The 23,739-nt window shown below is 43.8% G+C and overlaps 1 protein-coding gene across 1 annotated transcript in view; it reads left to right on the plus strand.

Annotated features, from left to right (window-relative positions):
• The window catches only part of obscna (obscurin, cytoskeletal calmodulin and titin-interacting RhoGEF a), an 81,507-nt gene that overhangs the window by 43,459 nt on the left and 14,309 nt on the right, over positions 1-23,739 (plus strand). The window contains exons 39-66 of the mRNA XM_065008498.1: positions 1,170-1,436; positions 1,595-1,858; positions 2,018-5,200; positions 6,307-6,382; positions 6,469-6,566; positions 13,204-13,313; positions 13,511-13,714; positions 13,903-13,985; positions 14,082-14,255; positions 14,386-14,545; positions 14,681-14,788; positions 14,879-15,043; positions 16,854-17,012; positions 17,294-17,471; positions 17,851-17,964; positions 18,195-18,362; positions 18,611-18,713; positions 18,852-18,981; positions 19,470-19,575; positions 21,310-21,418; positions 21,504-21,643; positions 21,761-21,873; positions 22,129-22,297; positions 22,581-22,668; positions 22,811-23,011; positions 23,129-23,189; positions 23,324-23,401; positions 23,555-23,727. Of these exons, the coding sequence (XP_064864570.1) occupies positions 1,170-1,436; positions 1,595-1,858; positions 2,018-5,200; positions 6,307-6,382; positions 6,469-6,566; positions 13,204-13,313; positions 13,511-13,714; positions 13,903-13,985; positions 14,082-14,255; positions 14,386-14,545; positions 14,681-14,788; positions 14,879-15,043; positions 16,854-17,012; positions 17,294-17,471; positions 17,851-17,964; positions 18,195-18,362; positions 18,611-18,713; positions 18,852-18,981; positions 19,470-19,575; positions 21,310-21,418; positions 21,504-21,643; positions 21,761-21,873; positions 22,129-22,297; positions 22,581-22,668; positions 22,811-23,011; positions 23,129-23,189; positions 23,324-23,401; positions 23,555-23,727 (6,982 nt within the window). The remainder of the gene's footprint in view (positions 1-1,169; positions 1,437-1,594; positions 1,859-2,017; positions 5,201-6,306; positions 6,383-6,468; positions 6,567-13,203; positions 13,314-13,510; positions 13,715-13,902; positions 13,986-14,081; positions 14,256-14,385; positions 14,546-14,680; positions 14,789-14,878; positions 15,044-16,853; positions 17,013-17,293; positions 17,472-17,850; positions 17,965-18,194; positions 18,363-18,610; positions 18,714-18,851; positions 18,982-19,469; positions 19,576-21,309; positions 21,419-21,503; positions 21,644-21,760; positions 21,874-22,128; positions 22,298-22,580; positions 22,669-22,810; positions 23,012-23,128; positions 23,190-23,323; positions 23,402-23,554; positions 23,728-23,739) is intronic.

Consider the following 23,739-nt stretch of genomic DNA (forward strand, 5'->3'; position numbering starts at 1 on the left):
TACATTAGGACAGGGTTTCCCAAACTCGGGTCCTGGTGCTCCTCCTTTGTACATGTTTGCCCTAGCACTATTCAAATAACCAACTCATCATCAGGCTTAGATTATTTGAATCAGCTGTGTTTCGAATAACCTTTTCCTATTAAAAACTTTGAAAGATTTCAGCATTCCAGCTGAAAAAATACATTTTATGAAAATATTGTATAAATGTCCAAAGGCAGGGGGCACAAGACAGGGATGTCCCCTCTCCCCGTTCCTGTTTGTACTGGCAATTGAACCGCTTGCAGAAATAATTAGACAAGACCCGAATGTAAACATTAATATAAACTAAACTTATTTGCAGATCTCCTGACCAATATTGAAAACTCAATGCCCCCTTTGCCAAAAATATTTTCAGAATACTCTAAATTCTAAGGATATAAAATTAACTTGGAGAAAATGAAATAATGTTGATAGGAAAAAGAATAACTCATAATCTACAGCAATCCTTTAGGTGGACCACAAAAAAAGATTAAATACTTAGGATGCTTAATAAGTCACAAAACACAAAAAATGTATGAAGATAATTTCATTCCATTACTCAATAATATGAAAGTAGATCTAATCAAATGGAATAATCTTCCCATAAATCTTACAGGTAGAATAAACCTCTTTAGAATGACATTGCTTCCAACGTTTTTGTATCTATTTTCAGTAATACCAATTACCCCACAGAAGACATTCATAGAATAAAAAGGAACGTTTTACATCTACTGTACATAAGTCTGAGGGTGGTTTTAATCAACTTGCTACCCGATACCTTTGCTTGTGACATAGTTAAATGCACTGAAGAGGAACAATGGGAACATATTGAAGATGTGCATGCTTATCCCCAGAATCGTTTTAAGTGTCTAATTTCAAAGATTAAAGCTAAGAACATAAACAATGTAATTGTTAAGAATACTATAATATGGAATCAAATGAAAGGTATTTTACAAGAACCAATACCACTCCCTAAAAACACAACCTTATGGAACAATCCTTGAATAGCTTTTCAGAATTCACAGATAAATGTATCCACATAATTACAACATTACAATAAAATATTCGGAATTATATTACTGTCTTTATATTACTCACCCTGACATTGTTCAAATGGAACATAGATTTGGAATTCCGTATTATCTCTCCAGAGCTGCCTCCATACTTTGAGGAGGAGCTCCAGGCTGTGGAGGCTGAGGAAGGGGAAACGGCCTTCCTGTCCTGTGAGCTGTCTAAGCCTGGAGTCCCAGTCCAGTGGAGGAAGGGCCGGCTGCCTCTCCGGCCCAACAGGAAGTACCAGATGAAGCAGGACGGCTGTGTGTTTCAGCTATACATCCTGGAGCTGAAGTCCGACGACAGTGGCAGCTACACGTGCCAGGCAGGCTGTGTGGAGACCACCGCCTCTGTGTCTGTGAAAGGTATGTGTGTGATTGGTTGTGTAATAGCATACACCGCTGCATGTAGAGGAATCACACCTCATTACAGTCATATTCAGTGCAACAAAACCCCAAGAAGTATAAAGTATAAATACTAATATATGTGTACACGTTTTGAGAGTTGACTCCTCTGTGTCCAGTTAAAGTACTCATTGAGAAGAAGCCTCGGGACACCGTCATCATGGAAGGAGAGACGGCCACCTTATCCTGTACGACCTCTGACCTCACTACCCCTGTCACATGGAGACGCAACAACATGCCCCTACTGAATGGAGACAAGTATGAGAACCGTAAGGAGGGCAAGCTCAACCTGCTTCTCATCCATAATGTGGACCCAGATGACTCTGGGATATACTCTTGTGATACTGGAGACATGCAGAGCAGCGTCAATCTGACTGTCACAGGTAAGGATTTCCCATTATCTAGAGAGAATTAACATAACCAGGAACTCAGGTTTATCTCAGGGTGTTACAGTATTCTGAAGTCTCTCGTTGCATTACTCACCCTAATATTGGTCAAATGTAATATTGATTTTTGATTCCCTAATTGCTCCGTCTCTCCAGAGCTGCCTCCATACTTTGAAGAAGAGCTGCAGGCTGTGGAGGTAGAGGAAGGGGGCACAGCCTGCCTGTCCTGTGAACTGTCTAAGCCTGGAGTCCCAGTCCAGTGGAGGAAGGGCCGGCTGCCTCTCAGGCCCAACAGGAAGTACCAGTTGAAGCAGGACGGCTGTGTGTTTCAGCTACACATCCTGCAGCTGAAGCCCGAGGACAGTGGCAGCTACACGTGCCAGGCAGGTGGTGTGAAGACCACTGCCTCTGTGGCAGTAAAGCCTCTCCCAGCCAAGACAGAACCTCCCAAGACAATGCCTCCCACAAAGGCTCCCACGAAGGCTGCCTCTCCCACACCTCCACCAGGGCCAAAGAAACAGGGCATGATCTGGGCATCCATTGTGGGGTCAGAGAAAGACCTGGAGCCTGAGGCAGAGACAGTGGTGGACCTACATGAGAAACAGTCAGTAAGGTCTATAGGTAAGGAGACTAAGGTAGACCAGCAGGAGAAACAGCAAGTCAAACAGACAGTAAGAGCTCTGGTGAGGGACACAGAGGAAAAAAAGCAATTGAAGTCTATGGTTAAAGAGATTGAAGTAGACCACATGGTGAAACAGCCAGTGCCCCCAGCGAGACGAGCATCTATAATGTCAGATACTGGAATAGACCAAGTGGTGAAACAACCAGTTCCACTAGTGAGACAAGCATCTATAATGTCAGATACTGGGGTAGACGAGATGAGGAAACAACCAGTTCCACCAGTGAGACAAGCATCAGTAGTGTCAGATGCTGGGATAGACCAAGTGGTGAAACAACCAGTTCCACCAGTGAGACGAGCATCTATAGTGTCGGATGTTGGGGTAGATGAGGTGAGGAAACAGCCAGTTCCACCAGTGAGACAAGCATCTGTAGTGTCAGATGCTGGGATAGAGCAAGTGGTGAAACAACCAGTTCCACCAGTGAGACGAGCATCTATAGCGTCGGATGTTGGGGTAGATGAGGTGAGGAAACAGCCAGTTCCACCAGTGAGACGAGCATCTGTAGTGTCAGATGCTGGGATAGACCAAGTGGTGAAACAACCAGTTCCACCAGCGAGACGAGCGTCTGTAGTTTCAGTTTCAGATACTGGGGTAGACGAGGTGAGGAAACAGCCAGTTCCACCAGCGAGACGAGCGTCTGTAGTTTCAGTTTCGGATACTGGGGTAGATGAGGTAAGAAAACAGCCAGTTCCACCAGTGAGACGAGCATCTGTAGTGTCAGATGCTGGGTTAGACGAGGTGAGGAAACAGCCAGTTCCACCAGTCAGACAAGCGTCTGTAGTTTCAGTTTCGGATACTGGGGTAGACGAGGTGAGCAAACAGCCAGTTCCACCAGTCAGACGAGCGTCTGTAGTTTCAGTTTCGGATACTGGGGTAGACGAGGTGAGGAAACCGCCAGTTCCACCAGTGAGACGAGCATCTGTAGTGTCAGATGCTGGGTTAGACAAGGTGAGGAAACAGCCAGTTCCACCAGTGAGACAAGCATCTGTAGTGTCAGATGCTGGGTTAGACGAGGTGAGGAAACAGCCAGTTCCACCAGTGAGACGAGCATCTGTCATGTTTCAGTTTCCACCAGCGGATATGTCTGTAGTTTCAGGGATACTAGATGAGGTGAGAAAACAGTCAGTTCCACCAGCGAGACGAGCATCTGTAGTTTCAGTTTCGGATACTGGGGTAGACGAGGTGAGGAAACAGCCAGTTCCACCAGTGAGACGAGTGTCTGTAGTTTCAGTTTCGGATACTGGGGTAGACGAGGTGAGGAAACAGCCAGTTCCACCAGCGAGACGAGCATCTGTAGTTTCAGTTTCGGATACTGGGGTAGACGAGGTGAGGAAACAGCCAGTTCCACCAGTCAGACGAGTGTCTGTAGTTTCAGTTTCGGATGCTGGGGTAGATGGGGTAAGAAAACAGCCAGTTCCACCAGTGAGACGAGCGTCTGTAGTGTCGGATGCTGGAATAGAGCAAGTGGTGAAACAACCAGTTCCACCAGTGAGACAAGCATCTGTAGTGTCGGATGCTGGGATAGACCAAGTGGTGAAACAACCAGTTCTACCAGTGAGACAAGCATCTGTAGTGTTGGATGCTGATATAGACCAAGTTGTGAAACAACCAGTTCCACCAGTGAGACAAGCATCTGTAGTGTCGGATGCTGGTGTAGATGAGGTGAGGAAACAGCCAGTGCCACCAGCAAGACGATCATCTATAGTGTCCGATGCTGGGGTAGATCAGATAGTTAGATCTAAAAAGAAGATGGCTATAGAAATAGACCATCAAGATAAACAGCCAGTGAAGTCTATGGTGAAGGAGACAGAGCTAGAACAGAGGGATCAACAGCCAGTAAGGTCTACAGTGCAGGAGACTGAAAAACCCAAGATGGTGGAGGATGATAACCAACTCCATATCTCAGAGGATGAGTCCTTCACAGAGGGCCACACCCAGGTAACAGTCAACCAGAAGACCAGCAAGCCTGTAGTCGCTGTTGCTGGAGTTCCCAAGGTGCTACAGATGACTCAGCAAGTTGACGAGATTGCACTTGACAGTGTCGAGGACGAACATGAGATGTTGGAAGCTGTCATCAAGATCCAGGCAGCTTTCAAGGGATACAAGACCCGCAAAGACATGCGGCCCATCTTCAAGCAGGTGTTTAAGAACCAGAGTGCTGAGACCAATGGTACCCTCCAGCTGGAGTGTAAGGTGGAAGGGAAGCTCAACGCAGTACGCTGGCTGAAGAACAGCCAGGAGGTCATAGGAGACCAACGCCACCGCATGAACACCTCAGAGGATGGCGTCTGCACACTGGTGATCATCAACATGTCTGCCATAGACACTGGGGTCTATACCTGTGAGGTGGTGAACACGTTTGGTGTGTCCTCATATAATGGTAACATTACTGTGGGTGAATCTCAAATGCCTCCATCTTCTACCCAGAGGCCCGCAGCCCCATCCCAGCCCTCCACCCCTTCTGTGCATCCAGTCCTGGCCTCCATTGGCTCTCTCCAGCCAGTCCAGACCTCCACTCCTGGGAAGGAGACTGTGGATTCCGTGGATTCTGTGGAGTGCGAGGGGATCTCCCTGTGGCAGACCTACAATCTAACCAAGGAGGATCCCCGCATGACCCTGCAGGAGAGGAGGAGGGCCTCCCTTATTGCCGCCAGCTCTAGTAAGTCAAGTTAGAAACCTTATAAATGTCCTTAATACGTGACCTGGGTCATATGCAGTAATTGTGTCTGCATGTGCTAGGAGTGAGTTTAGCTGTTTGTTGATTGACTGATATTCATCTTTGTCTTATTAAAGGGGCCATTTGTACATCCCCTTTTTGGACTAAATTAATTATATATTCCCATTGATTCTTGAAGAATGTAATGTGTAAATGACTCACGAGCTTCATTCAACTGTCGTAGCCCATAAGATCCCCAAATATAAGCTTTTTTTACTCCATTTTGTAAACAATGCAATTGAAAAGAAAACACTGTATACAGGAGCATCATGCACCCCATAAGTCTGAGGGGGCACAAAGTACGTGAGGATGACTGGGGGGCGGTCCGTAGAGGGGCTATGTCTCAGGTCCGTAAGTTGGAGAATTCAGAAACAGCTTTTTCCTGCAATCTAGAGCCAAAATCATTAAGCGTAATTCTATGTAAAAAAATATTGTCATTTTTCTGCATATCTTTTAAACTGTCTGTGTCCTCCTGACTGGTATTTATTTTTTTAAAGAAACTAAATATGGTATCTCTGCTAAAATCTGGGAAAAATATTGAAAGAAATGTGAGTCTTATTCAGTACATTTAGTTTATTGCTTTCTTTTCTAAGTCTACCAATCTTGCCAGCAGGCATGCCAGCTAAAATGGTTAGACAAGCTACTTATGAGGTTGGGAGATTGGGAACCTATCTGGGCTAGATAAAACCAACTTCATACAATTGTTAAGTGGCTAGTGGTATTACAGAGAGAAAAAAAAAATCTTATTTTCTATAAAAAAAACAAAAATACAGAACAAATCTGAGGGGGCACGTGCTCCTGTGCCATCTATGGGCATGCCACCTCTGCTGTATACCCTCAAAACATGGTTAAAACTATCATTTTGATCTCATCGATGGTCATTCCTTGCATCCATAGCTCTGTCAATAAATTTGATTGTACTTACATTTCTCCAGTCCCATCCCTCAGATGTTCACCAAAGCAGTAGCGGGGTGGCCGCTTTGTTATTGTTGAATTGCAGATTGCCCCTTTAACTGACAATTATCATTTATTTTTCTCTGTTTCCCCAGTGTCTAGTCCCTCTGACTACGATACAGCTCCAGATTTCATAGAGCCTGCTGACATAATCCCCAAAGATCACCCCAGGTAAGCCATTCAAAATCATAATTTAACATGTAACTATATCCTCCTATGGCATTATCGTTTGTTAATAAGAAAATATATTCCCACAGGGAAAAGGAAGCCATTAAGTCACAGGACCAGTTATCCAATAAGGAGGATGAAGAACAGAAAGTCACGTCTCAACCACCCAGGCATTTTAAGGCCAAAGGTCAGCCATATTCTGTTATGTTGTTAGATCTAAATAGTGAGTTGTTACCTTTTGTGGTGATGGTATTTCACATGTTGTACTGAATCCATTCACTTTAACACTAATGGCTGTAATGTAATATCATGCACATATTGTTGTACTCTGCATTGCGTTGTGTAGAGTTGAGACAGAGTTATATAAATAGAAAATAACAGGCATTAGTTTAACTGCATCTGCACCTTCTCCAATAGGAGAAGACACAGTCATGCTTAGACCTATACAAGTATTTGTGCACATGCATTGCATGTGGCACCAGCATTTGCATACCAGTGACATGCAGTGAGGTCGGTGGCTGGATAAACACCTACAGTACTCACAAATAAACATTGGTGGAGCCCAAATTCACCATACAATAGATAGCTCCAATAACCAGAGTTACATAGGCTATTAACCAAAATTGACAAGCAATTTTCATAAAATGTAAATACCAATGTAGCCAAGAAACACAAGCAATAGCCTCTGATAGCGACCTATTTCATTGCTATCATCTGACAAAAACTGAGTTTAGCCATAAACCGATGGTAGCATCCACAGCTACAGCTGATAGGTGGTACTAAAATACCGATATATGGACACATTTCATCCGAATAATTCTCCAGTCAAACTCCAAAACCTTTCACAATGGATTTACAATTCTACCAATTATCATGGCTACTCCGTGCCACTAGTGTGAAGTGAAGTTAGCTGGCTAGCTAGCTGGCTAGCTAATCAAATGTGTGGCTTTCTGATCACAGAGATCAGAAATATAACACAATGTCAAGGATACATAAAGTTATAGCTAGTTACAACTGAATAGCGAAGCAACATTTTATATTAAAATAAAACAAGCCAATGCATGACGCAGTCAGCTAGCTAACAAGCCTGCTACACTAACTAGCTGCTTGGAAACAACAATCAAGTAATCCATTGTAGTTTTAACACTCGCAAACATATTTACAACGAAATAGCAAATGCAACATACAGTTTATTCACAATGTATTCAGACCCCTTCACTTTTTCCACATTTTGTTACATACATAACATCCTTATTCTAAAATGGATTATAAATTGTTTGTTTTTCTTTTCAATCTACACACAATACCCCAAAATGGAAAAAAAAGGTTTTGAGACATTTTTGCTCAATGAAAACAAACAACTGAAATATCATATTTACATAAATATTCAGACCCTTTACTAAGTACTTTGTTGAAGCACCTTTGGCAGCAATTACAGCCTAGAGTCTTCTTGGGTATGAGGCTACAGGCTTGGCACACCTGTATTTGGGGAGTTTCTCCTATTCTTCTCTGCAGATCCTCTCAAGCTCTGTCAGGTTGGATAGGGAACATCACAACACCGCTGTTTTCAGGTCTCTCCAAAGATGTTCGATCGGCTTCAAGTCCGGGTTCTGGTTGTGCCACGCAAGGACATTCAGAGACTGTTGTCTTGGCTGTGTTTGTGTTTGCTCCGTTTGGCCGGGCGGCCAGATCTAGGAAGAGTCCTGGTGGTTCCAAACTTCTTCCATTTAAGAATGATGGAGGCCACTGTGTTCTTGGGGATCTTTAATGCTGCAGAAATGTTTTGGTACCCTTCTCCAGATCTGTGCCTCGACACAATCCTGTCTATAATTCCTTTGACCTCATGGCTTGGTTTTTGCTCTGACATGCACTGTCAACTGTGGGACCTTACAGTTGAAGTTGGAAGTTTACATACACCTCAGCCAAATGCATTTAAACTCAGTTTTTCAAAATTCCTGACATTTAATCCAGGTAAAAAGTCGCTGTTTTAGGATCACCACAATGGAAATAAATGGAAATAATAGTAGAGACTGATTTATTTCAGCTTTTATTTCATTCATCACATTCCCAGTGGGTCACAAGTGTACATACACTCAATTAGTATTTGGTAGCATTGCCTTTAAATTGTTTAACTTGGGTCAAACATTTAGGGTAGCCTTCCACAAGCTTCCCACAATAAATTGGGTGAATTTTGGCCCATTCCTCCTGACAGAGCTGGTGTAACCGAATCAGGTTTGTAGGCCTTGCTCGCAAACACTTTGTCAGTTCTACCCAAAATGTTCTATAGGATTGAGGTCAGGGTTTTGTGTCGGTTACTCCAATACCTTGACTGTGTTGTCCTTAAGTAATTTTGCCACAACTTTGGAAGTATGCTTGGAGTCATTGTTCATTTGGAAGACCCATTTGCGACCAAGCTTTAACTTCCTGACTGATGTCTTGAGAGGTTGCTTCAATATATCCACATAATTTTCCTCCCTCATGGTGCAATCTATTTTGTGAAGTGCACCAGTCCCTCCTGCAACAAAACACCCGCACAACATGATGCTGCCACCCCCGTGCTTCACAGTTGGAATGGTGTTCTTCATCTTGCAAGCCTCCCCCTTTTTCCTAACATAATGATGGTCATTATGGCCAAACAGTTCTATTTTTGTTTCAAGAGACCAGAGGACATTTCTACAAAAAGTACGATCTGTGTCCCCATGTGCAGTTGCAAACCATAGTCTGGCTTTTTTTATGGCAGTTTTGGAGCAGTGACTTCTTCCTTGCTGAGCGGCCTTCTTGTTTCCTCCAGCACTTTGCACTTTTCTCACCAAAGTACGTTCATTTCTAGGAGACAGAATGCGTTTCTTTCCTGAGTCGTATGACGGCTGCGTGGTCCCGTGGTGTTTATACTTGCATACTATTGTTTGTACAGATGAACGTGGTACCTTCAGGCTTTTGGAAATTTCTCCGAAGGATGAACCAGACTTGTGGAGGTCTACAATGTTTTTTTTCTGAGGTCTTTGCTGATTTGTTTAGATTTTCCCATGATGTCAAGCAAAGAGGCACTGAGTTTGAAGGTAGGCCTTGAAATACATCCACAGGTACACCTCTAATTGACTCAAATGATGTCAATTAGCCTATCAGAAGCTTCTAAAGCCATGACATCATTTTCTGGAATTTTCCAAGCTGTTTAAAGGGACAGTCATTTGAGTTTATGTAGACTTCTGACCCACTGGAATTGTGATACAGTGAAATAATCTGTAAACAATTTTTGGAAAAACGTTGATGTCCTAACCAACTTGCCAAAACTATAGTTTGTTAACAAGACATTTGTGGAGTGGTTGAAAAATGTTTTTTTTTTACTCCAACCTAAGTGTATGTAAACTTCCGACTTCAACTGTAGATAGGTGTGTGCCTTTACAAATCATGTCCAATCAATTGAATTTACCATAGCTGGACCAATCCAGTTGTAGAAACATCTCAAGGATGATCAATGGAAGCTGGATGCACCTGAGCTCAATTTCAAGTCTCATAGCAAAGGGTCTGAATACATATGTAAATAAGGTATTTCTGTTTTTTATTTGAAATAAATTAGCAACATTTTCTAAAAACCTGTTTTCGCTTTGTCCTCGTGGGGTATTGTGTGTAGATTGATGAGGGAAAAAATGATTTTATCATTTTTAGAATAAGGCTGTAATGTAACAAAATGTGGAAAAAGTGAAGGGGTCTGAATACTTTCCAAATGCACTGTATCACTTTATATCTAGCAAGATATTAGCTATGTCTTACCTTTTCAGGTAAGATCATTCCTTACATCTACAAAGCAAAAGTAAATGTCCAAGATACGTCAAAATCTCAGTAAAATTGTTAGACAAGTGGACCATCCAGTTCTCACTCTGTTCACGTGCCCGACTTCTAGCAGTGAAGTAGAGGGTGTCATGATGTTTGCCTGTGCACAGCTTACCCCAGCAATAGCTACACAACATGATTAGGCAATGTACATGCTCAAAATATGGAAACGGCTTGAATGAAGCTATTTCAAGCTAGGCAAAGCATGACCCTTTCCACTAACAGTGACTGGAGTCAGATGGTTGCTAGCATCAAGGCTTTTAATGGCTTTGAATGTATGGAAAGAAGGTTGAGGCAGTTGTAGCAAATGTTGAGATTGAGCATAAAAAGCACCAGAATCATTGAGAAAAAAACATTAGATAACAAAAAACGTCACACGTTATTTGGATAGTTCTGATAGTCATTTAAAAAAAACAGTTTAGTAATTTAGCAGACGCTGTTATCCACAGCGACTTAGAGGAGCAATTATGGTTAAGTGCCTTGCTAAAGGGCACATCAACAGATTTTTTTTCACCTTGTCAGCTCGGGGATTCGAGTTACTGGTCCAACACTAACCGCTAGGTTACCTACCTCTACAGATGGTCATACTATCAACCAACTATTTTTAACCAATTTTTTAAAATGTAATTTAACCCTTATTTTATCAACTTACCTGGTAAAATAAGAGTTAAATATATATGATTTACTATCTGTTGAGTAAGTTTACGGTTAGGTTTGGAATAAGGGTTAGGGTAAGGCTAGGGTTATGGTAACGGTCAAGATTTGGTCTAACCCTTATCCCTTAGCCTTAAGGTAAGAGTTAAGTTTAGGGTTAGGATAAGGGTTAATGTTAGGGTTAGTAGATAGTTGATATCTTACTGATAGTCTGTAGAGCATCTACAGATGGACTATCCAAATGAAGTGTTACCAAAAATCACATTTATTTTCTTGTATTTAGCTTATCAAAAAAGTTGGTATTATATTATTAGATTTTCACAAGGTAATCACTGCCTACCCTGCCTAACCTGACTACACGTCACTGTATCATACACCATATAATACATTATAATATGAAGAATAAAAAAATGATGATACAACCCATTTGTAATTCTCAAACAGAAAAGGGTAATTCTCAAACAGAAAAGGGTAACCTGCACTGAGGTATAGAAATAGGCATCAGTTCAATGTGTGTCTTAACTGCATCTGTGCCTATTGGATAGTAAAGCAATATCACTTTCAGTGCCTGACCAGTGAGAATACAATTCGTTTCACCAAAGGAAAAAAAAGACTCAAATGTTAGGCTGCGCAGCTAGCATAGAATGCTAAAACAACACCGAGAGCTAGCAGCTCCTGCTCAAGAACATTCCATTGAGCTTGTGTACAAGAATAATATTCTAGACAAATATAATTCCAATTCAATGTTCCTTTATATGAATAATATTTACAAGGAATATATTTCACAATTGTAAATGGAAATAAAGTTGAATGTTTTAGCAGTGCAGACAAAATACCTTCTCTAATAGAGCTGAAGACAAGAGAAAGTGAAATTGACAACGTTCATGGGCGATGGACCAAACCATTTTACACATTTTTGTTTGTCATATTTTCTTATAACAGCTCCGCAAAACTCAGATGACAGATGCGGATTCGTATTGATTTGACAAATTATACACCATAATGCTTGGTAAAATAACAAGACAATAAAACAAGTAGAACGTTTATTCAGAAACACCATCATCAACGCCATCATCCCAGAAACCCTAGACCCACCTGGACAAAAGGAATACCCATATGAGAACGCTGTTCATTGACTACAGCTCAGTGTTCAACAGCGCCCACAAAGCTCATCACTAACCTAAGAACCCTGGGACTAAACACCTCCCTCTGCAAATGGATCCTTGACTTCCTGATGGGCCGCCCCCAGGTGGTAAGGTTAGGCACAACACATTTGCCACGCTGATCCTCAACACGGGGGCCACCAAGGGGTGCGTGCTTAGTCCCCTCCTGTACTCCCTGTTCACCCACGATTCCAACACCATCATTAAATTTGCTGATGACGCAACGGTGTTGGGCCTGATCACCGACAACGATGAGACAGCCTATAGGGAGGAGGTCAGAGACCTGGCAGTGTGTTGCCAGGACAACAACCTCTCTCTCAATGTGAGCAAGACAAAGGAGCTGATAGTGGACTACAGGAAAAGGAGGGTCCAAACAGGCCCCCATTCTCATCAACGGGGCTGTAATGGAGCGGGTCTAGAGTTTCAAGTTCTTTGGTGTCCACATCACCAACAAACTATCGTATTCCTCCTCAGGAGACTGAAATGATTTGGCATGGGTCCCCAGATCCTAAAAAAGTTATATAGCTGCACCATCGAGAGCATCCTGACCAGTTACATCACCGCCTGGTATGGCGGTACACAAGGTAGTGCGTACGGCTCAGTACATCACTGGGGTCAAGCTTCCTGCCATCCATGCTTCTATACAAGGCTGTGTCAGAGGAAAGCTCCAAAAATTGTCAGACTCTAGCCACCCAAGTCATAGACTGTTCTCTCTGCTACAGCACGGCAAGCGGTACCAGAGCGCCAAGCCTAGGTCCAAAAGGCTCCTTAACAGCTTCAACCCCTATACGACTGCTGAACAATTAACCAAATGGCAACCCAGACTATTTGCATTGACCGCCTCGTTATTGTTATTTTATTATATATATTATTTCTTTACTAAAGTTTATTCAGTAAATATTTGCTTAACTCTATTTTCTTAACTGCATTGTTGGTAAGTAAGCATTTCATGGTACCTGTTGTATTTGATTAGATTTTTTGAATAATCCCTAAAAAGGGACCTAATTGACCCAGTCCACTCTATAATCACTCTGCTCATTCAAAGTAATAGTGGCAAAAGTACAAATGTAATATCTCTGGTATGTCGAAAGCTATCTACAGTATTTCATAACCAAGGGAAAGATTACGGTGCTAACCTTTGCACACTTCTCTCACCACTTCTGAACGTCCCATCAGTACCTGATGCCATGTTGAGGACTCCATCCCCCAAACACTATCATGCCCACACACCTGCTGCTCTTACAGGCTCTGGCTCGGAGTCAGATTGTGACGAGGATAGAATAGAGGTACAGTATGGTTTGAACGTGGAGCCCTCTTTCAAACAATTTTGTTTTGATAATTTTTTTCATTGAGACAAAAAGTATACTTTAAAAAAATCTCACCAATGAATACAGTGACCTTATCATACTTGGTCCTTATACACTAACATTTGCTTGGACAAGCAGTTAACCCCCTTTTTTTTTTACCAACCTCTTTTCCATAGACATTTGATATATACGTGGCCAGAGCTAACTGCAGTCCTCAACAAGGTGGCAACAAGGAGAGCTTTGTGTTGAAGGAGGGTCAGTACGTGGAGGTCTTGGACTCTGTCCACCCGGAGAAGTGGCTGGTCCGCACCAAGCCCTCCAAGACCACCTCCTCACGCCAAGGATGGGTCTCTCCTGCATACCTGGAGAAAAAGAGAAAGGTATGAGGTCATCAGTATGTCCTGGTTGGGCATAAAGGATGGGCGTAAAATGGACAACGTCGACATGTTTCGATCGTGCAAACAACCACGTTTTGTGTTTCGTCATGTAAACAGGATTCAGCAGAGGTGATGATAATATTTCACCGTGCATTAATTCAAGCGTTCATTGTTTTCTTGTTGTTGTAAAGGAGACATTCCCACAAATGAGGACACCACATCAGGAGCTGGATGTACCAGGGTCTACAGGGGAGAACTACAGGAGAACCCTAAGGTGAGTGAACAAATATTGCTTGATTACAGTGTGTTCCGCATATTTGATTCACATCATTTCTTAAAGACAACTGTCTACATTCCCTTCTGTCTTTAGCCAATTAATCCAGGGGCTGATTGATGGGGAGCAAGAGTTTGTGAAGGAGATGAAGGAATTCATGTCCCACCACCTGCACCACTTAGACACCAGCCCTAGTGTCCCTATCAACATCATCAACCAGAAAGAAACCATCTTCCGCAATATAAAGGACATCGTGGCTTTACACGAGAGGTCGCACCTGTTCTCTTTGTTGAGAGGGAGAGCTGGTTTTAGTGCTGACGTTTTTTACTCGTGTAAATGTAATGTAAGATTTTTTATTTTTTTTATAAATACTGTACTTATTTTCCTACCCCATACTCAGATCTATTCTGCCCAGTCTGAGTGAGTGTTCTACTGACGATGACGTGGCCATGCATCTGGTCAAACATGCAGTGGACTTTGAGAAGTATCTGCAGTACATGGTGGGCCAATCACAGGCAGAGGCCTGTGTCACTGACAAGACCATCCAGCAGTACTTCAAGGTATGCAATCCAATAATTTACCCAAAATGCACAAAAATCGACCCCCCCCCCCACTCCCACAAGAAAAACTATTTGCACTCACATGCTCCCAGTTTTCCATACTCACATTCACACGTATGGAACTTTGTGTTCCAGCAAAACACGGAAACACACCCTGAGCCCCCCGAAACTGCAGTCCTGGATGTCATCACCTTCTTACAGAGACCAGTGGAGAGGATTCAGACCTACCAGGCCTTGCTCAAGGTTAGTGCTCATCATCTGATTCTAAGTGTCCATGTTGACACCTTTCTGAAGCCTTAGGCCATGTATTTCTCCCTCTGTTTGTGTTGACAGGAACTGATCAAGAACAAGGCTAAGTGTGCGAAAAGCTGTCTTCTACTGGAAGATGCCTTCTCCATGGTGTCCTGTCTGCCCTGGCGCTCTGACAACCTACACCAGGTGTCTCTAATTGAGAACTACCCTGCCCCTCTCACTGCACTAGGAGAACCTGTTCGCCAGGTAACTCACCCTTCCTGAACCCCTAGTTTATCTCCATAGAATGTCAGTCCTGAAAGGCTGAAACACTTCCTAGTTTTCATCCTCTCCTTCTAATAAGGTACTAATTCAGCCCTGATACACCAGGTGAGTGCAGTTAAAGACATGCTCCGGAACCTTGGCGACTCCTAAGTCTTTTTTAACCCTCCCACTGTGGGCTGGATGGATCAATATGTCGTTCATACATGCTAAATATATGACCAGAATTTCTGTTTTACATCTAGCAATTCGAGCTCTAGCCAACGAGCTTCAGCCCCTCGCCATTTGAGTGACAGCTAGCAAGATGCACACACAGCAGAGCGAGAGAGAAAGCAATGAAGTGGTGCACATCTACACATCTCAGTTGCGGCCAAATACTGTACATGGGCACCCTTGCACATTTCTTCTCAAATAAATTGAAATGTAAAAAAAAAAAAGTTTTGGCCACCACACCTTGTAATAGGACTTTTAACATTGCAGAACCAATTTAATTTGTGTAAACTTAAATGTACATTTTAATTTAGAAAATAAAAACAAATGGCATAGACAAAATGATTGGCAACCCGGAGCTAGTACTTGGTTGCACAGCCTTTGGCCAAGATGACTACAGGCAAACACTTCTTGGAGCCATCAATGAGCTTGCTGCACCTTTCCACTGACAATTTGGCCCACCTTTCAGCAGCAAACTGCCGTAATTCCTTAATGTTTGAGGGGTGCTCTCCACCAACTGCTGTTTTCAGATCTCGCCATAGGTTTGAATGTGTTTCAGATCTGGACTCTTTGCTGGCCACTCCAGAACAGTCCAGCATCTCTTTTGAACCATTCCTGGGTGTTTTATGATGTGTGTTTTGAGTTGTTGTCCTGCTGGAAGAACCACAAACTTCAATGGAGTCCCAGTTTTTGAACACTGGGTTCAACATTGGACTCCAAAACACCTGGTAATCTGCTGATTTCATGATGCCTTGCACACTTTTTGGCCCCCAGTACCAGAGGCAGCAAAGCAACACCACAGCATTATCAAATCTCCCCCATGTTTGTTTGTAGGGAGAGTGTTGTTTTCATTGAATGCTTCATTTGGCCATCAGTAAACACAGCGCTGATCTGTATTGCCAAAGAGCTGTAATTTTGTTTCGCTGGTCCACAGAACATTTCCCCCAGGATGTATGCTTGTTTAAGGGGTTTTGAGAAGTTCAGTCAGCCTTTCTTGTGGCTCCTTTAGCAGTGGGGTCTTCCTATGTTTACCAACGACCAAAGGAAGTGTTCAAAGAAAATAACAAGCAAAATACAATTTGTTCCGTAATGTTGAAAATCCAATAACAAAGTGTGGAAACAATGTTTATTTTAGGAGAAGTATGGAATTATTTAAGAAAATTGCAAGGGTGCCAATATATTTGACCGCAACTATGTGATGCAGTACGGGGGGCACCTTTTGGCTCGCGAGCTCTACTTTCAGAACTACTGGCTAAAAAGTATATAAAAGTAAAGGATAATCTCTTTAATTACCAGGTCGAAACAAAAACCAGACGTTGTTTTGTCCCTCCAGGACCAGAATTGAACAGCCCTGGTTTAGAATATGCCAACATGCCTAAACTACCTGAGCTGTACTGTAACAAACAGTGGAAGTTTGTTTCTCAGATGCTAATGGGGATACAACATCATTGGAAGTTGAATGTCAAGGACATTAAAATGTGCCATCTCGATCTCGCATTGGTGCAGAAATTAGCTCACTCATGTTTTCCTCATCAATAATCCAGTTCCTCCTGAAGCTTTCATCCCACATCTCTCCTCCTCCCAGGGTCCTTTCACTGTGTGGGAGGAGTCTCCCGAGATCAAGACGTCCTCCAGGGGCCACCAGAGGCAGGTGTTCCTCTTCAAGGACTGTGTCTTGCTGTGTAAGCTCAAGAGAGACCCTGGCATGAACTCTGACACCTACGCCTTCAAGAACAAGATGAAGGTGAAAACCTGCCCCTTGACCTTTGCCCCAGTCAATGTAAATGCATAGTCCAAATCCTCTTGCCAAGCTTATGTTACCAACCTGGGTTCGAACCCAGGTCTCCTGTGAGCCACAAGATTGTGTTATCTCTTGGAGATAAAAACTTACGCGTTAGCTTGGGGAGATAACACGCGTGGTAAGTCAAGGCTATTCACCACATTTAGTATGGTTTCTCCGAACCATCTCCACGACACACAGAGTGCCTTCCTTGTAATATTAACTTACTAACTCCCCTTCCCCAGCTGAATGATGTGGAGGTGAAGGAGACGGTGGGGGGAGAGGAGAAGTCCTGGGGGCTGTGGCACGAGCACCGGGGCTCAGTGAGGAGGTACACACTGCAGGGCCGCTCCGCCCTGCTCAAGCTGTCCTGGCTCAAAGACCTGAGAGAGCTGCAGCAACGCTCCAGCCTGACTGCCAGCAGTGAGTTCCTCTATGGCTGTCTTTTGGCATGGTCCATTGTTAAGTTTGTCTAATACACACTCTTAGAAAAAAAGGGCTGCAAAAGGGTTTCTTCAGCTGTCTCCATAGGAGAACACTTATTGGTTCCAGGTAAACCATTTTGGGTTCCGTGTAGAACCCTCTCAGGAAAGGGTTCTACATGGTTCTACTTGGGGAGAGCCGAAGAACCCTCTCAGGTTCTAGATAACACCTTTTTTTCTAAGAGTGTACGAACACTGGCTTTATCTTCTGTTAACTCTGTCCAGCATGAACTCTATCCAAATTTGGATTTGGGCAGCACTAGATTTATTTATCCTTATCTCTTCCCATTATTACAGTAGTCATGTGTGTGTTTCTGTAGGTCCACCAGAGTTTGAAGTTCTCCTGGCTGACTGCACCACAAAGATCGGGCAGACAATCAAGCTGGCCTGCAAAGTTACAGGAACACCCAAACCAGTGGTCAGCTGGTTCCAAGGTATACAAACCAGATGGCTTGCATGGGGTTTGTTCTTTTTTAGTTGTTTATAGCAAATAGTTGAACCATATAGATTTGAGCTTTAGACTAGTTAGCCAGCCATTCGGGAGTAGTGTGGAAGTTCAGGGAGCACAACCTTGTGTACCAAATTTAGCAAGCAGAATGAGGTATGTCCTGTTCTTTAACAGCAGTACGATCTCTGACGCTCTGATATGACATCACCTCCCTAGATGGCCTGGCCCTAGAGGATGGCCCCCACCACATCATCACTGCAGACCGGGCAGGCACCTGCTGTCTCATCATGGATGGGGTCACTCCTGAGGACTCTGGACAGTACTTGTGCTACGCTTCCAGCTCTGTGGGCCATGCTAGCACACTGGCCAAGATAGTGGTGGATGGTGAGTCCACTTTCACTTACAGTAGCTCTGGTGCTGAACTAAACAACCACAGTCCGGGATAACAGAGCATTAGTCTCCCTCACTCACTGTATGCATTTCATGTTAATGAATATTAGGGCTAAAGAACACTAAAATACAACAAACATAGCCATATGATTGTACTCTCTAACATGTTACGGTATACTCCATGGCATATTGTGCAAAGGTAATGCGTAGAGTGAACAAACTCATTATTTCCTGTCCTACAGCACCCCCCAGATTCCTTACCAGGCTGCAGAGTGTATGTCTGCTGGAGGGAGAGGACATCAAGTTGAGCTGTTCCACACACAGTACTCCTTTACCCCGAGTCAGGTATGGTACAGTAAACTGGACAGCATTTACTGTATCCCGCTACAATGTCATGGGAACCTGGCTAGTACCTGCTTGATTCCCATTAAGATGGTCCCACATGTTGTTATTTGGTTGTGTGCCCTGGCATGTTTATGACAGTTGGTTTAAGGATGGCAGAGAGCTGACAGACCAGAGGAAGTACCACATAGAGAGTGATGCCCGCAGTGGGATCCTCACGCTCACCATCATGAACCCTGGAGAGACAGACCTGGGACAGTATAAGTGTGAGGTAGGCCTACAGTACATGTATGAAACCCCTTTGTGTACTGTACTTCATATGTAATAATTGTTCCTAACATACAGGTAATAATAGCTACAATAATACATGATATAAAACCCCTTAAAAAAGAACAAGGACACTGTACAGCAAAGAGTGGAGAAAACAAAACGGGGATTAAACAATTTAAATGAAACAAAAGTTACTTATCTTAAACTAGGGCTGAGTAAGGGGGCGAGCTAAGCTGAGGGAAAAGGTAGGTTTGAGTTCGGGCTTTGAAAGTGGTGATGTAGTCAGAGTTGCGGGTGGCTGGGGTGAGAGAGTTCCAGAGTTTGGGGGCAGTGGCACTGAATGGCCGGTCCCCCATGGTGCACAGTACAGGCATAACATTGAAGGTACAGTATACTGTTGCTGTTCTTTATAGCAATGCATTCTTTGAGCTTTTGTGCACTGTTATAAAACAGTGCCGTTTTAAAATGTGAAATCCTGTCATGTTTTAGCTGTGGAACAAGTTGGGCAGTGCCAAGAGTAAAGCAGAGATGTGCTCCGCCTTTGCACAAGTGATGGACAGTGAGCCTGACCAACCACAGGCCATCTTGATCCAAGGTACAGTAGGAGAGTTCCCTCCACCAAATCAAGGTAAATGTCCACCTCGGAGTCTGGTCACAGGTTTTGAGAAGAAGGCTACAGTAGAGATGTTCATCTTTAGTGTCCACATGTTCTACACTATAAGACATGATGACAGTCTAATACAATCTAGGACAAGGACCCCATAGGTCTAACTCTTTTCTGATATCTAATGAGAGACAAGGGAAAGTATTGTTTTTATCACAGTTTTATTCTGTGGACAATACAAGCTCAGTGTTAACTGAAGAGGGATCAGAAAAGCACATGCCATGGTCCTTACTTAGTTTCACCTCACCTCACGTTCACCTACTTTACCTCAGATCACTTTACTTCACCTCACTTTATCTCTGTTTTCATGCTGTCAGTCGTCATTGCCATTCCTCGTGTTCAATTTTCGATTGTCTCATTACCCAGGTTACCCTTTCTATCCCATTTCATTCCAAACACCCGTGAAACCATAAACACTTCCAGTCACCGACATTAGCAATCAACATAGATATCATATCCTGGCTAGTTGTGCATATTCATGAAAGACATTGATACACTTTAGTATTGGATGTTTTTGCTCGTGTTTTCATCATGTTTCCATCTTTCAGAAATGACAAGCATTGGAAAGGACCGGGTCCTTTCCTCCCATTTGACTGATCTTGATGGATTTCCAAAAGCTTTTCCAAACAGGATAAATAAGGGGCCATAGCTCATTTACATCTCGGGGTGTTTCCCGGACACGGATTTGAACCTACAGTTGTCCTGGAGTAAAACTCTTTCAATAGACACTCTCCTTTGAGTTTACTTTTTAGTCCAGGACTAGGCTTAATCTGTGCCCGATAACGGCCCCTCAGAGTCCATATCAGGACCCCGAAAAGTCGATTGATTACGACACAGCAGTAATCCTTGCTATATCCATATATCTGACAAGTGTATTTTTCATCCATATCATACACCTTCAACGAAACACATTCAATCACATAGAGTGCATTTATATTTACTGTATTTCAAGGCAGATTAAAAATTTGTCATTTAAAAAATAATCATACAATTTGAATACTGGCATTGCTGTATCTATCAATCACTTTCCTTCATGAGCTATGATTCCACCTCTAAGTAGTTTTCCCTTTGGCTTTTGGACACCAGTTGATCATGTGAGTCAATCCATTCTCTGTAACCCTCCTGCTCTCCATCTTCTGTAGTCCCCGAACAGGAAGTACCTCACAGAGCCTTCATCATGTTCACAGTATCATGGACCCAGTGCATGTGGATGGGTCCTCTCTCCTCTCCAACGCATGCCCAGTTAACTCTCCACTCCTACCTATACAAGATGGTCATGTGCTGGGCATCAGGCGCCCCTTATTCCCCCCCCAGGGGAGTGGGCATGTGTCCATGTCCTGTTCATGGGCTGATTTACAAACTATTGGGTGTCCTTCAAGTCTGGAGGTAAGACGTGCACTGGTTATTGTGTTCCTGTGAGTCTGGAGGTAAGGGTACTGTACGTTCCTAACATTAGCTTTTATCATATTTCTCATTCATTCTACATTTTTAAATAGACAGTTGCTGATGTCTCGACACGCTTTGCCTCGGGGACAAATTAGCATGGCTTCAAAAAATATATTCATTGTAAAGGCCAGTTAATAATATGAATGAATGATTTTGGACTATTAGACCCGAACAGCACCTAAGAGCATCAGTATGAGAGAGGTGTCATTGTGCTTCCAGACTCCGACTCAGAGGGCTGGTCCACTGCCATGGTGAAGAAATGGCTGCAGACAGACTTCCACCCCACCTCTGTTGTCAAAATGCTCTTCCAGCCTGGATACCCTCAGCCGTGAGTCTGCCTGCCAGAACTGTGATACATTCATCATCCTACTGCACCATCTCTATTTTTATCCCAATATATATTTTCTCTACAGAGCCGAGGGTAGCCAAGAGGAAAGGGACCCTACCGCCAGAGGACACGTGGAGGCTCCACAGTTCCCCACTGAGCTTGAGGAGAGACTGGAGGTTGAGGAGGAACTTTATGTTCCTGAGGCCATAGAGGAAATGCCAACAGGTACTGTACTTTGCAATTGTGCCTACACACTGTAGTTCCTTATTTTCTAAAAGAGGTGGCCACTGTGCCTAAGACATGAATCATCTCATGAAATGACCTCACTTCCTGTCTCCTCAGCTCCTCCCTCCATCCAGGTGCCGGTGGAGGACCTGTGTGTGGAGCCTGGTCAATCAGCTACCTTCACCATCATCATCACAGGAAGGCCCACCCCCGAGATTCAGTGGTACAAGGTTGGGACGCTTCAAAATTCCTCAATCTAAGACCACCATCATCTCATTCACTGTTATAATTCACTTAATCCAAACCTTCGTTATGACATTCCCCAATACATTTAAGCATAGCTGACACCGCCGGACATAACTAACCAAACTATTAATCAACTGAGTAGTACGAGCATGGTAATTGTTGGTGTTCTCCTTCACGGCTTGGCCCCTGTGCTGTCGTAGAAGCTGTGTCTTAGTAGTGTCTCTCTCATATGATTGGAGGATGGAGAGGAGCTGTTGGCCACTGAGAATGTGGAGGTGGTCCAGAATGGTGCCCGCTGCTCTCTGACTGTGCTGTGCCCGGAGAGTGAGGACGGTGGCATCTACACCTGCTGGGCCTATAACGACTTAGGACACACCTCCTGTCAGGCTCGGCTGACAGTGGAGGAGGGTAAGACCTCAGTACACACCTATGGTGTCTGTCAAATTAATAAAAAATGAATCCCCCTTGTACAGCAGCGCACTACTTTTCACCTGAGCCATGTGTCTTTCCGTTCACTGTCCTTATTTTTTTACTGTCATTCAAACTAGCCGATGCCAAACCTATGAGAGATGTAACACAAAATGCCTAGAAGATGAGCATCGCAATCCCCGAATGCAGCTGAAACACCACAAATGTGATGCTCTCTGGCTGATTACATGTGACTGCATGGTCCTGGTCCTCTTTTCTGTAGGTCCACTGGAGTCGCAGGAGAGAGAGGTGGAGCTTGGGAAGAGGAGGAAGCTGCTGTCTGTGTATGACGTCCATGAGGAGATTGGGAGGTAAGTACACATTTAGTTGGGTGTCATATTTCACACTGCAGCAATCGGTCAAGCTGCAACTGTGGAGTTGACGTTCCCTTTGGCTGCGTTCCAATAAACTAAAATGGGTTCCGTCCTTTTCCTCTTCTCCCCGTGTCTGTAGAGGCACGTATGGAGTGGTAAAGCGGGTTACCCACAGGAGGACGGGTGAGGGCTTTGCCGCCAAGTTCCTGCCCCTGAGGAGCAGTACGAGGACCAGGGCGTTCCAAGAGAGGGACCTGCTCTCCCGGCTGGCCCACCCCAGGGTGGCCTGTCTGCTGGACTTCTTCTCTACACGGAGGACCCTGGTCCTAGTCACCGAAGCGTATCCTTCCCCATGGCGCTTTTAGCCACTTCACCGCTAAAGACCTAAGGGTGGAGATGTAGTGCTCAATTTGATCCATGTTTAACACAGCATATTGTTCTTAATACCATAACGTAGCTGCTCTTCTCGCGGTCTCCTTGATCATTTGCTGTCGAAGGGATCAGTCAGCGAGAGAGAGGTAAAACCTTCGCTCTTTTGACTGTAAAACCCAATCTTGTTGAACAGTGTTTAGAGTTGACCCCTGTTTTGCCTGGATGCTAAGGCTATTATGACTGCCCCTATGATGTTTATAAACTGCGTTCATGGTACCAGGTGCAGATGTACATTCAGCAAATCCTGGAGGGAGTTGGTCATATCCACAGCATGAACATCCTACATCTGGACATCAAAGTAAGTTTGCATGTTTCGTTTGGTTGTTCATGCATTCACTCTTTTTGTGCACATTGAAACAATGCACCCTGGTCGATAGTTTGACGGACAGCTTAGTCCGTGACATGGTAAGTTCCCTCACCCACCATCTGCCATTGGAATTCAATCACACAGCCGGACAATATCCTGATGGTGTTTCCACCCAGAGAGGAGATCAAGATCTGTGACTTTGGCTTCTGTCAGGAGATGGACACTTCCAGACACCAGTACAGCCAGTTTGGCACTCCTGAGTTTGTGGCCCCTGAGATCATACATCAAGACCCCGTCACTATGGCAAGTGACATCTGGTAAGCGAAACG

This window comes from Oncorhynchus nerka, linkage group LG24, assembly GCF_034236695.1.
Source record: "Oncorhynchus nerka isolate Pitt River linkage group LG24, Oner_Uvic_2.0, whole genome shotgun sequence".
NCBI lineage: Eukaryota > Metazoa > Chordata > Actinopteri > Salmoniformes > Salmonidae > Oncorhynchus > Oncorhynchus nerka.